The sequence below is a fragment of the Nerophis ophidion genome, linkage group LG09 (genome assembly GCF_033978795.1).
Source record: "Nerophis ophidion isolate RoL-2023_Sa linkage group LG09, RoL_Noph_v1.0, whole genome shotgun sequence".
Lineage (NCBI taxonomy): Eukaryota > Metazoa > Chordata > Actinopteri > Syngnathiformes > Syngnathidae > Nerophis > Nerophis ophidion.
The window spans coordinates 65423922-65439304 of NC_084619.1; the positions used below are offsets into that span (position 1 = coordinate 65423922).

General features: G+C 36.9%; 1 protein-coding gene across 1 annotated transcript in view; it reads left to right on the forward strand.

Moving 5' to 3' along the window:
- LOC133559641 (VPS10 domain-containing receptor SorCS1-like) overlaps nucleotides 1–14201 on the forward strand; it is a 211657-nt gene extending 197456 nt beyond the window's left edge. Inside the window, exon 27 of the mRNA XM_061911585.1 lies at nucleotides 8861–14201. Coding sequence (XP_061767569.1) covers nucleotides 8861–8922 — 62 coding nt within the window. The 3' untranslated portion in view covers nucleotides 8923–14201. The remainder of the gene's footprint in view (nucleotides 1–8860) is intronic.
- Nucleotides 14202–15383: the final 1182 nt, after the last annotated feature.

Consider the following 15383-nt stretch of genomic DNA (forward strand, 5'->3'; position numbering starts at 1 on the left):
TATATTTCAATTAAATTAATTAATGTAGATAAAAATTGAATAATACACATTTTAGTTACTATTGTAATACTTTTTTTTAAATGCATTTGAACTGGTTTGTATATGGAATGTTCTGTAATTACTGTGATTTTAATGTTTTCCAAAAATGTTCATCATTTTAATACAAATGTAGTTAACTTTCAAACCAAATATCATTAAATCTTGTTTCAAATACAATTTCTCAAATCATTAGATTTTTTTTTTTACAAACTATGATTTATTTCTGTTTTCAATACAAACATACTGTATAGTTCAATCAAATTAATTAAAAAATTGGATTATCCTCTCATTCAAAAAATAATTGTCCTTTTTTTCTATTTATTTAATACAAAATATTTAGCATCCAAATAAAATATATTTAGATAATAAATTGTTTTTCCGATCATCATTTTATTCGAAAATATTTTTTTTCATATTTCTACATTTATTTTGAGTATTAACTGAAAAAATAGTTTATATTAAATATATACATATACAGTGGTCCTCAACCACCGGGCCGCGGCTCCGTCGGCCGATTTGTACCGGGCCGCAGAAGAATTTTTTATATATAAAAAAAAAAAAAAAAATGTTTTATTAAATCAACATAAACAACACAATATACACTTACAAATAGTGCACCAACCACAAAAAACTCCCTTTTTCATGACAAAAACGTCCCTTTTTCATGACAAAGAAGAAAAAAAAAAGGACACCCCCCCGGGCCGCGGGACAAATTATTAAGCGTTGACCGGTCCGCGGATACAAAAAGGTTGGGGACCACTGTATATATATTATATATAGAATGTTCTGTAATTACTGTGATTTTTATTTATTCCAAAAATGTTCATCATTTTAACACAAATATAGTTAACTTTCAAACCAAATATCATTAAATATTGTTTCAAATAGAATTTTTAAAATCATTTGATTTTTTTTTTTTACAAACTGTATGATGTATTTGTTTTTAATACAAACATACTGCATAGTTCAATTAAATTAAATTAATAAAAAAATCTGATTATCTTCATTCAAAAAATAATTGTCCTTTTTTTCTATTAATTTAATACAAAATATTTAGCATCCAAACGAAATATATTTAGATAATGAATTGTTTTTCCGATCAACATTTTATTCGAAAATATTTTTTTCATATTTCTACATTTATTTTGAGTATCAACTGAAAAAACAGTTTATATTAAATCAAATAAATTTGGTTAAAACATTTTTTTCAGATTGTTTTATTGAAAAAAAAAAAAATTATATCAAAATATTTCATATTTGAATCACATTGATTCAATAAATTAAGAAATTTGGAGTAACATTTTCATAAAATTTTTTTTTTCATGCTTAAATATTTAACATTTAATCAAGAAAATGGCACGTTTAAAGAGACCCCCATTGGAGCGGGTCCTTATCAGAGTCTGCGACAAGACGGCGAAGAGGAGCTTGACGGGGGAAGCGAACACCTCCGTCTCCGTTCTGCTAACCACGGGCTCTCATCTCCGGTTTACTGCTAACCTTTAAATCAGCTGACAAGCTCCTCGCTCTGCGTTAAGAAAAAGGGAAGACTCCCCGTTTGTGACATTTTAAAAGCCTGTAAAAAAATGTATTAAAAAAAAAAAAAAGAGTCCCTTTTCCAGGAATCTAGATAAATAAATAGTATAAAAAAACAATAACAAAACCCAGCAGGCATTCGACATTCAAGCAACGTTGAGAACTTGTTGAGGTAGTTTTCAGCAACTCAAACATAAGGTTGAAACAACATAATTTTTGATCAATGTCAGGTTGTCACGTTGATTTGATTGTTGAAATTTGGTCATTTCCCAACCAATATTCTACAACTCAAACATAATATTGTAACAACATACGTTTTAACGTCTAATCAATGTCGGGTTGTGACGGTAATTTGACCATTGAAATTTAGTAATTTTCCCACCAATATTCCACAACACAAATACAAGGTTGAAACAACATGCTTTTTGACAACCTTTATTCAATGTTGGGTTGTGACGTTGATTTAACAATTGAAATGTACTCATTTCTCAACCATTATTCAACAACACAAACATAACGTTGAAACAACATGCTTTTTGACGACATTTAATCAATGTCAGGTTGTTACGTTAATTTGAAATTGAATTTTAGTCATTTCCCAACCAATATTCTACAACACAAATACAACATTGAAACAACATGCTTTTTAACAACCTTTATTCAATGTTGGGTTCTGATGTTGATTTGACCATTGAAATTTAGTAATTTCTCAACTATTATTCTACAACACAATTACAACTTTGAAACGACATGCTTTTTGACAACGTTTAATCAATGTTGGGTTTTGACATTAATTTGAAGGTTGAAATTTGGACATTTCCCAACCAATACTCTACGACACAAATACAACGTTGAAACAACATGCTTTGTGACGACGTTTATTCAATGTCGGGTTGCGACGTTGATTTGACGTTGAAATTTGGTCGTTTTCCAACCAAAATTCTACAACTCAAACTAACGTTGAAAATACATACGTTTTGATCAATGTCAGTTTCTGATGATAATTTGACGATTGAAATGTGGTCATTTCCCAACCATTACTCTACGACAAAAACATAACATTGAAACATGCTTTTTTGACGACGATTAATCGATGTTGGATTCCAACATTGATTTGACCATTGAAATTTGGTCATTTCCCAACCAATATTCTACAACTTTTGCTTTTTGACAACGTTTATTCAATGTCAGGTTGTGACGTTGATTTGACATTGAAATTTAGTCATTGGCCAACCAATGTTCAACAACCCAAACATAACGTTGAAACATGCTTTTTGACAATGTTTAATCAATGTTGGGATATGACGTTGATTTGACCGTTGAAATTTGGTCCTTTTTCAACCTAAATTCTACAACACAAATACAACGTTGAAACAACATGCTTTTTGACAATGTTTAATCAATGTTGGGTTATGACGTTGATTTGACCGTTGAAATTTGGTCCTTTTTCAACCTAAATTCTACAACACAAATACAACGTTGAAACAACATGCTTTTTGACAATGTTTAATCAATGTCATGTTGTGACCTTGATTTGACCTTTGAATTTTGGTCATTTCCCAATCAATATTTACAACACAAATACAACGTTGAAACAACATGCTTTTTGACAACCTTTATTCAATGTTGGGTTCTGATGTTGATTGACCATTGAAATGTAGTAATTTCTGAACCAATATTGTACAACACAAACATAACGTTGAAACAACATGCTTTTTGACGACGTTTAATCAATGTTGGGTTCTGACGTTGATTTGACATTGAAATTTGGTCATTTACCAACCAATATTCTACAACTCAAACATTATGTTAAAACACCATGCTTTTCGACAACCTTTAATCAATGTTGGGTTCTGACGTTGATTTGACATTGAACTTTGGTCATTTCCTAACCAACAACGTGGATCCAACGTGGCTCTACATGGAAAAGTTAGATTCATACATAAAGCACAATTCTCTTTTTTTTTTTTCTCAAAGAAGTCCCGTTCCGATAAAACTTGTGCTAAAATTTTTGAAGGCCAATGTTCTGTGATCAAATCTTTAAAGGGGAACCACCATTTTTGGGGAATTTTGCCTATCTTTTACAATCATTATGAAAGACATGACGATGGATTTATTTTAATGCATTCTAAACTTTAAGTACATGTGCTTAAATGTTCTTACAGTGGAGCTTATACAGCGTATATATACAAATACACACACATATATATATATATATATACTCACACATACGTATATGTGTGTCTGTATATATATATATTATATACATATATACACCCATGTATATGTATATATACTCACACACGTATATATATATATATATATGTATATATATATATACATATATATATATACACATGTATACATATATATATATACATGTATATATATATATATATATATATATATATATATATATATATATATATACATGTATATATATGTATATATATATATATATATCAATCAATCAATCAATCAATCGTTTACTTATATAGCCCTAAATCACTAGTGTCTCAAAGGGCTGCACAAACCACCACGACATCCTCGGTAGGCCCACATAAGGGCAAGGAAAACTCACACCCAGTGGGACATCGGTGACAATAATGACCCAGTGGGACGTCGGTGACAATGATGACTATGAGAACCTTAGAGAGGAGGAAAGCAATGGATGTCGTGCGGGTCTAACATGATACTGTGAAAGTTCAATCCACAATGGATCCAACACAGTCGCGAGAGTCCAGTCCAAAGCGGATCCAACACAGCAGCGAGAGTCCCGTTCACAGCGGAGCCAGCAGGAAACCATCCCAAGCGGAGGCGGATCAGCATCGCAGAGATGTCCCCAGCCGATACACAGGCAAGCAGTACATGGCCACCGGATCGGACCGGACCCCCTCCACAAGGGAGAGTGGGACATAGAAGAAAAAGAAAAGAAACGGCAGATCAACTGGTCTAAAAAGGGAGTCTATTTAAAGGCTAGAGTATACAAATGAGTTTTAAGGTGAGACTTAAATGCTTCTACTCAGGTGGCATCTCGAACTGTTACCGGGAGGGTATTCCAGAGTACTGGAGCCCGAACGGAAAACGCTCTATAGCCCGCATACTTTTTTTGGGCTTTGGGAATCACTAACAAGCCGGAGTCCTTTGAACGCAGATTTCTTGCCGGGACATATGGTACAATACAATCGGCAAGATAGGATGGAGCTAGACCGTGTAGTATTTTATACGTAAGTAGTAAAACCTTAAAGTCACATCTTAAGTGCACAGGAAGCCAGTGCAGGTGAGCCAGTACAGGCGTAATGTGATCAAACTTTCTTGTTCTTGTCAAAAGTCTAGCAGCCGCATTTTGTACCAACTGTAATCTTTTAATGCTACACATGGGGAGACCCGAAAATAATACGTTACAGTAGTCGAGGCGAGACGTAACAAACGCATGGATAATGATCTCAGCGTCTTTAGTGGACAGAATGGAGCGAATTTTAGCGATATTACGGAGATGAAAGAAGGCCGTTTTAGTAACGCTTTTAATGTGTGCCTCAAAGGATAGAGTTGGGTCGAAGATAATACCCAGATTCTTTACCGTGTCGCCTTGTTTAATTGTTTGGTTGTCAAATGTTAGAGTTGTATTATTAAATAGAGTTCGGTGTCTAGCAGGACCGATAATCAGCATTTCCGTTTTTTTGGCGTTGAGTTGCAAAAAGTTAGCGGACATCCATTGTTTAATTTCATTAAGACACGCCTCCAACTGACTACAATCCGGCGTGTTGGTCAGCTTTAGGGGCATGTAGAGTTGGGTGTCATCAGCATAACAGTGAAAGCTAATACCGTATTTGCGTATGATGTCACCTAGCGGCAGCATGTAGATGCTGAAGAGTGCAGGGCCAAGGACCGAACCCTGGGGAACTCCACACGTTACCTTAACGTAGTCCGAGGTCACATTGTTATGGGAGACACACTGCATCCTATCAGTAAGATAAGAGTTAAACCAAGACAGGGCTAAGTCTGACATACCAATTCGTGTTTTGATACGTTCTAATAAAATATTATGATCGACGGTATCGAAAGCAGCGCTAAGATCGAGGAGCAGCAACATAGATGACGCATCAGAATCCATCGTTAGCAATAGATCATTAGTCATTTTTGCGAGGGCTGTCTCCGTGGAGTGATTTGCCCTGAAACCGGATTGAAAGGTTTCACATAGATTGTTAGACGCTAAGTGTTCATTTAACTGCTCCGCAACAATTTTTTCAAGGATTTTTGAAATAAAGGGAAGGTGAGACACCGGTCGGTAGTTTACCATGAGGTCAGGATCGAGGTTAGGTCTTTTAAGAAGAGGATGAATAACCGCTTTTTTGAATGCTAGGGGAACAGTGCCCGAGGAGAGTGATAAGTTTATAATATTTAGCACTGATTGACCTAATAATACAAAGAGCTCCTTGATCAGTTTCCCAGGAAGAGGGTCAAGTAAGCATGTTGTCTGTTTTATTCCATTTACACGTTGTAACAATTCCTCTAATGTTATTTCCTCAAAACGAGAGAAACTATTTTGGAGGGCAGTATCCGCCGTATATACAATCGTATCAGTGTTAATAGAACCCCGTTGTGGCTGGGACGCATTGTCTTTAATCTCCTTTCTAATGACTTCAATTTTCTTACTAAAGAATTGCATAAAGTCATCAGCTGAGTGGGTTGAGCTACTGGAAGGGGTCCCTTGTTGGGTTAGCGATCCTACCGTACTAAACAAAAATTTAGGATCGTTTTTATTGCGGTGGATGAGATTTGAGTAATATTTAGCTTTAGCTAAGGTAAGCATGCGTTTATAAGTTATTAAACCATCACTCCATGCTTGATGGTGCACCTCAAGTTTAGTCGTGCGCCATTTGCGTTCCAGCTTTCTACATAATAATTTCTGAGCTCTAGTTTCTTCTGTAAACCACGGGGTGCGCTTTTTTGGAGCCTTTTTTAACTTTAGCGGTGCTATGTTATCAATGGTTTCGCGCAGGGTGTCGTTAAAGTTGTTAGTGAGGTTATCAATAGAGCCCACATACTTTGGGAATGGTGCCATTACCGAGGGCAGTAGGTCAGCAAGAGTTGTCGTTGTGGCCGTATTAATGTTGCGGCTGCTATAGCAGTTATTATTATTATTAGTTTGACGAACATGCGTCTGAACCTCGAATTTTATAAGGTAATGATCGGACAATACTTTAGTATACGGGAGTATCGTAACTTTGGAGACGGTGATACCCCTGACAAGCACTAGGTCTATCGCATTACCGTTGCGATGCGTGGGTTCATTTATTATTTGTGTGAAACCACAGCTATCAATTACAGTCTGGAGCGCCACGCACGATGGGTCCGATGGGGTATTCATATGGATATTAAAGTCCCCCATTATGATTATATTATCGGCGTGTGTCACTAGATCAGCAACGAACTCTGAGAATTCATTGATAAAGTCCGAATAGGGCCCTGGGGGGCGGTAGATAACAGCCAGGTGTAGAGGCAGCGGTGTGGCAGACTTCTATATATATATATATATATATATATATATATATATATATATATATATGTGTGTGTGTGTGAGTGTTTATACATATTCACACACATACAGTGGGACAAAAAAGTATTTAGTCAGCCACCGATAGGGCAAGTTCCCCCACTTAAAATGATGACGGAGGTCTGTAATTTTCATCATAGGTACACTTCAACTGTGAGAGACAGAATGTGAAAAAAAATCCAGGAATTCACATTGTAGGAATTTTAAATAATTTATTTATAAATTATAGTGGAAAATAAGTATTTGGTCAACCATTTAAAGTTCTCACTGATGAAAGGAGGTTTTGGCTCAAAATCTCACGATACATGGCCCCATTCATTCTTTCCTTAACACGGATCAATCGTCCTGTCCCCTTAGCAGAAAAACAGCCCCTAAGCATGATGTTTCCACCCCCATGCTTCACAGTAGGTATGGTGTTATTGGGATGCAACTCAGTATTATTCTTCCTCCAAACACGACAAGTTGAGTTGATACCAAAATGGATACATGGATGATACAGCAGAGGATTGGTAGAATGTCATGTGGTCAGATGAAACCAAAATAGAACTTTTTGCTATAAACTCAACTCGTCGTGTTTGGAGGAAGAAGAATACTGAGTTGCATCCCAAGAACACCAGACCTACTGTGAAGCATGGGGGTGGAAACATCATGCTTTGGGGCTGTTTTTCTGCTAAGGGGACAGGACGATTGATCCTTGTTAAGGAAAGAATGAATGGGACCATGTATCGTGAGATTTTGAGCCAAAACTTCCTTCCATCAGTGAAAGCTTCGAATGGTTGACCAAATACTTAGTTTCCACCATAATTTACAAATAAATTCTCTAAAATTCCTACAATGTGAATTCTGGATTTTCTTTTACATTCTGTCTTTCACAGTTGAAGTGTACCTATGATGAAAATTACAGATCTCTGTCATCATTTTAAATGGGAGAACTTGCCCTATCGGTGTCTGACTAAATACTTTTTTGCCCCACTGTACATATATAAACACATATATATGTGCATATGTATATATACTCACAAAAACACATATATATATATATATACACACATACACACACACACGTGTGTATATACATATTCACACACATATATATGTGTGTGTGTGTTACTATTACTTATAGCTGCAGATCAAATGTAATTTGTTTTTTTTAATCCAGTTAATGGTGGCAGATCACGGTAAAACACTAACAAGGTATCAGTGCAGCTAATGAGTGTGTCATACACTCACCCAGGCTTTATTTACCCAACTATTGCCATGTTTTCCTGGTTTGGAAAACAACATTTTTAAAACTGTGAAGTGTAAAATGAACTTACTCAGCATAAAGTGCAATGAAAATATGTTTATTTTTTTTTATGCTTTCAATGCTTTGAATTCCAAATTGTTCGCCCTCATAGAAGGTGGTGCTTGTTGTTTCTTCCCTCCTGCTGCAGTCTTCTGGTGAAAATCATGCAGAGTGTGTTTTATGTGCGCCGCTCGCAGGTAAAGTGAAGCAAAAAGCGGCGGCGTGAGTTATTCGCCCCAATAAAATAATTAGCGCGGCGGAGGTGAAAGCATTTTCATCAAGGCGCCGTCTTCGCGGCCTCACTTGATTTACTCCTCCTCGCCGCGGCTTAGCAGATGACCCGCCCATGATGAATGTGTCCCCCACCCCGACCCCCCCTTGCACGCACACAATGCAAATAGCTGCTTAAACCTCCCTGTGTCTCCTCTCTTGTCCCCCCGGCCCAGGCTACCTGCCGTCGCCGCACGCCGACGCCAAGCTCTGCGATGAAGCGCCCCATGTGTTTTAATGCGGAGCGTCTCGCGGGCCACGTCCCAGCAATACATCTTCCCTGGCAGTTATGCAGGCACGGTCACGATGGATGCTCTCCGCTGTTTTTTGCTACCCATGCATGGATGGACCGCCTAATCCCTCCGAGGAGCCTGTACAGATTTATACTCGCCCCTCTCTCCCCACAAACGGGACTCCTTTTTCAGATATTTTTCTGCAAGGACCTTGATCTTTTTATGTAAATAGTGTACAGAGAGGAAGAACTGGCGAAGGAAGAAACGAGCGGATTTGTGGTTATATCTTCTCGTGCTTTTTGTCTTTGTTGTTGTTTTACTCCGAGCAGCTTATCTAAAGAAAGTGAGCGGGAGCGGCACGATAGCCAGATTGTTATCGAATGAAGGCCGGCAATATCCAGGAGGGGAAAGATGGCCGTCAAGGCTTCAGATTGTCCTGAGAGTCATAACGGAGATTAAAAAGTGTCTCGGCGCTGAGATGAGACGTCTCGTCCAACTAAACGTGATGAAAGACGCATTTGTGTTGCATGATTGGATCGTTTACGTCGATAAAACATTGTGTTTCCTCAACTGGTGGCCAAGGGCGTCGATATATATATATATATATATATATATATATATATATATATATATATATATATATATATACACATACGTAGTGAGTCGTATTCTGCGTTGTGTACTTTTTTAAGTAAGAGACACTCCACCATTCCGTCGTTTCATCATTTATTGGCCACCTGTTTTGGAAACACATAAACAGGTCTCTACTTTTCTGGCGGAGTGATACCTCATCAGCAAAAGTCCGATAGAAGAGGAAGTAAACAACATTCATTAATACAAAAATAATAATTTAAATTACATTAACTAAAACGTTTTATCACAAAAAAAAAATAATAATCCACAAATCCACATACCTGTTTTGGAAACACGACACATAAACCGGTCTCTACTTTTCTGGCGGAGTGATACCTCATCAGCAAAAGTCCCATAGAAGAGGAAGTAAACAACATTCATTAATACAAAAATAATAATTTAAATTAAATTAACAAAAACGTTTTATCACAAAAAAAAAATGATACACAAATCCACATACCTGTTTTGGAAACACTAAACACATACACAGGTCTCTACTTTTCTGGTGGAGTGATACCTGCGTAAATACCATGTGTAATTATGACCAAACATTTCAAACATTCGACGCTCTAATCCTTACTTAACAAAATGGTGCATAAAAAAATACTTAAAACAACACATCACTTGTACCTACAACATTAATGTTTTAACTTTTAAAGTATTAGGAAAGTTTAGAAATAATATTTACACAAGAAACACAGAGCAATGAAGAACTATTACCTCATTAGCAAAAGTCCGATAGTAAAGGAAGTAACTATCCCAAAAAAAACGCAGAGTCACTTCCTCCACCGGACATCCGGTTCTTCAAAATAAAACCAATGCTTCAAAATAAAACATAACACCCTGTCTCGTTCAGAATATAGCGCAACAACATCACACTATTATATATATATATAAAAATATATATATATATATATATATATATAAACATTGACTTTAATGCAGAAAAGAAGAAAAATGTCCAAAAAACCCCAACCCAAAACAGATAGAAAATGTAGAATAACATAACATAAACATGGATGCACACAACATTGTGGAGTGACCACCTATCACAGTTAAAATATACTTCAAGGGTAATTGAATAAATAGGACTATTGTGGAGCAATGTTAAACAAAATTAAACGTCATGTTACGCTCAAGGACACAAATATAGCTGCACACAACATTGTGGAGCGACCGCCTATCAAAGTTTACCGGTGGATTAAAATGTATGTCAAAGGGAAACTAAATAGGTAGGACTGTTGCAGAGCAATGTTAAACAAAATGAAATGTCATGTTACTCTCAGGAACACACATATAGATGCATACAACATTGTGGGGTGACCTCCTGTCAAAAGTATACTGGTGTACTAAAGTGGTGTACTAAAGTGTGTACTAAAGTGTGTACTAAAGTGACTACCATGGAGAAATGTTGAACAACATAAAAAGTAATGTAACTCTTCGGAGCATAGATGTATACAACATTGTGGAATGACCACCTGTCAAAGTTTACCGGTGGATTAAAATGTATGCTAAAGTTAAATGATTACATAGGACTACCATGTAGAAATCTTAAACAAAATTAAAAGTTGTGTAACTCTCCGGAACATAGATCTATACAACATTGTGGAGCGACCACCCGTTAAAGTTTACTGGTGGATTAAAATGTATGCCAAGGGAAACTGATTACATAGGACTACCATGGAGAAATGTTCAACAAAATTAAAAGTCATGTAACTCTCCGGAACATTGTGGAGCGATCACCTGTCAAAGTTTACTGGTGTAGTAAAATGTATGCCAAGGGAAACTGATTACATAGGACTATAATGGAGAAATTAGGAAAGTCATATAAGTCCTCAAAACAAATGTGGATGCCTACAACATTGTGGAGCCACCACCTATCAAATTTTAGTGAATTGAATTGTATGCCAAGTTAACTGAAGACATAGGACTGTTGTGGAGCAATGTTTAACAAAATGAAGTCATGTAACTCTACGGGACCTAAACACAGGTGCACACAACATTGTGGAGCGACCACTTCTCAAAGTTTACTGATGGATGAAAAAATATGCTAAGGGAAACTGAATAGATTTGACTATGATGGAGAAATGTTAAACAAAACTAAAAGTCATGTAACTCTCCAGAACATAGATGTATACAACATTGTGGAGCGACCACCTGTCAAAGTTTTCAACTGGATTAAAATGTATGCCAAGGGAAACTGATTTCATAGGACTACCATGTAGAAATGTTGAACAAAATTAAAAGTCATTTAACTCTCCGGAACATTGATGTATACAACATTGTGGAGCGACTACCTGTCAAAGTTTACTGGTGTAGTAAAATGTATGCCAAGGGAAACTGATTACATAGGACTACCATGTAGAAATGTTGAAAAAAATTAAAAGCCATGTAACTCTCCGGAACATACATGTATGTATACAACATTGTGGAGCGACCACCTGTCAAAGTTTACTGGTGTAATACAATGTATGCTAAGGGAAATTGATTACATAGGACTATCATGGAAAAATTAAGAGAAATGAATCAATCATATAACTCCTCAAAACATAAATGTGGATGCCTACGACATTGTGGAGCGACCACTTATCAAAGTTTGATGAATTAAATTGTATCCTAAGGTAAACTGAAGACATAGGACTGTTGTGGAGCAATGTTAAACACATTTAAAAGTCATGTAACTCTCCGGGACATATACACCGATGCACACAACATAGTGGAGCGACCACTTCTCAAAGTTTACTGGTGAATGAGAATGAAAGACAAGGGAAACTGAATAGATTTGACTATGATGGAGAAATGTTCAACAAGATGAAAAGTCATGTAACTCTCCGGAACATAAACATAGATGCATACAGCATTGTGGAGCGGCCACCTTTCAAAGTCTGCGTGTGTATTAAAATATATGCCAAGGGAAACTGATTACATCGGACTACCATGGATAAATGGTCAACACAATTAAAAGTTATGTAACTGTCCGGAACATAGATGTATACAACATTGTGGAGCGACCACATGTCAAAGTTTACTGGTGTATTAAAGTGTATGACAAGGAAAATAGATTACATAGGACTACCATGGAGAAATTTGAACAAAATTAAAAGTCATGAATCTCTCCGGAACATAGATGTATACATCATTGTGGAGCAACCACTTCTCAAAGTTTACTGGGGAATGAAAATATATGCCAAAGGAAACTGAATAGATTTGACAATGATGGAGAAATGTCAAACAAGATGAAAAGTCATATTACTCTCCGGAACATAAACACAGATGCATACAACATTGTGGAGGGACCACCTGTTAAAGTTTACTGGTGGATTAAAATGCATGCCAAGGGAAACTGGTTACATAGGACTACCATGTAGAAATGTTAAACAAAATTAAAAGTTGTGTAACTCTCCGGAACATAGATGTATCCAACATTGTGGAGCGACCACCTGTTAAAGTTTACTGGTGTATTAAAATGTATGCCAAGGGAAACTGATTACATCGGACTACCGTGTAGAAATGTTAAACAAAATTAAAAGTCATAACATAAATCGGAACATAAACATAGATGCATACAACATTGTGGTGCGACCGCCTTTCAAAGTCTGCTTGTGTATTAAAATCTATGCCAAGGAAACTGGTTACATAGGACTACCATGTAGAAATGTTAAACAAAATTAAAAGTTGTGTAACTCTCCGGAACATAGATGTATACAACATTGTGGAGCGACCACCTGTCAAAGTTTACTGGTGTATTAAAATGTATGCCAAGGGAAACTGATTGAGTCGGACTACCATGTACAAATGTTAAAACAAAATTAAAAGTCATAACATAAGTCGGAACATAAACATAGATGCATACAACATTGTGGAGCGACCGCCTCTTAAAGTCTGCCTGTGTATTAAAATATATGCCAAGCGAAACTGATTACATAGGACTACCATGGAGAAATGGTCAATAAAATTAAAAAGTCACGTAACTCTCAGCAACAATTGTCAAGTAGATGCACACAACATTGTGGGGTGACCTTCAATAGCGTGCGGGGAACTCGTTTGCAATGTCCAGCAGGCTTTAAACGTTTGCGGGGTGTGGCCATTATTTGAGGAAATACCCAAATTCCCAGCAATTACATCCCATTTGCTCCATTGTTTCAAATGATTACATTCTTTAATTCCAACGAAGAAGGATCATGTTTTCTCAAGGAAGCCAAAAAGGACAATCTGAGGTCATCCCTCCAGGGGTTGGCGGAAAAAAAAAACGCGGCTCCGTCGCCGCCGGGCCTGCGAAGACGCTCCCAAGACGTATGTGCTGTCAAGTAGGCTCCGCCCACGCTCTGAACTGCGGTCAGCGGTTGTCTCTCCCGGATGAACGCCCGTCCAACTGGCGTTTGAAGCCTTGACGTGCGGGTAAGAAGGATGGCGTGGCGCCGCGGGGAAGAAACCGACTTGAGGTCTTCAACGCTGAGAAGTTTCTGCTCTTTTTCACGATTTGCATGAAGCCTTTTTTTCTACGGTCGGTAAACTGTTTACTTTCATTCCGACTCAGTTGTGTGATGATGCTTGTTACTTCTTGTTGTTGTTGTTGAGGTTTTTTTCCATGCAGAGATGTAACCGTGGTTACAGAATAAATCCAACACCTTTAAACGGTGTCTTCATTCTGCTCCGTTTCAACTTTGTGTTCCATGGATTGCCGCCGGGTATATAGTATGCGCCTGTTTGGAATTTCCACCGGGTCAAACTCGTCACGTCACGAGTGACACTTCACCTGTCATCATTTTCAAAATGGAGGAGGCTGATTTCAATGATTTGAAATCGCATAAAGGGAAAAAGATTAAGAGCTATTCAGTAGGATTTAAGGTCCAAGTTATTGAATATGCTAAAAAGAACAGTAAGCTGCTATGTTTTATTAATATACCGTAGCTGCGTGTGTCAAATGTGAGTCATTAAATGACTCCCGCCTCCTGGTGGTAGAGGGCGCTAGTGATCCTTCTTGCGACTACTCGGCTGCAGAAAAAAATGACAACTTGCAGCAAGATCGTTTATTTTATCCTCTCGCTTGCACTTTTAACATGGAGGATTACATATCTAAAATAAAACCGTTTTCTAAACTGGACTTTCAATCGAAGCAGGAGGTAATAAAGGAAGATCTCCATGGAGACAGAGACTTTTAAAACTGAAGAAAGATACGGAAGACTTCTATAAACAAGTTGTCGATGCTTTTAATCAGAAGGAGTTGCACATGGACTTCATTTATAAGTAAAGGTAAGACCATAATAGTGCTTTTCATGATGGCATCCTTACATCACACTCAAATTTTCAAGCGCAGGCCTAAATTTACCGAATGCCTATGGTAAGTGCCGGAGTGAGAAGAGGTTTTAAATTAATTAGCGCCCCGGCGGAAATTCAAGGAAATACATTTTTAATAACACACTTTTTTCTATTTTTCGTTCCATTTATACAATTTTCGATACAACTAAAATATGTTAAGACACAAACACTTTTGTGTAACATTTTTTTGTTCATGTTGGCGTCACTATTCATTTAAACACGAGTCAAAGATCCTTTATATGACAGAAAACGTGTTTTTTTTAGGAATATGCTGCAAAAACACGAGTCAAAGATCCTTTATATGACATAAACAGTGGTGTTTTTAGGAATCTGCTGCAAAAACACGAGTCAGAGGTCTTTTATATGACAGAAGCATTTTATTTTGGATAAACTGCTGCAAAAACACGGGTCAAAGATCCTTTATATGACAGAAACTGTGTTATTGTTCGGAATCTGCTGCAAAAACACGAGTCAAATATCCTTTATATGACATAAACAGTGTTGTTTTTAGGAA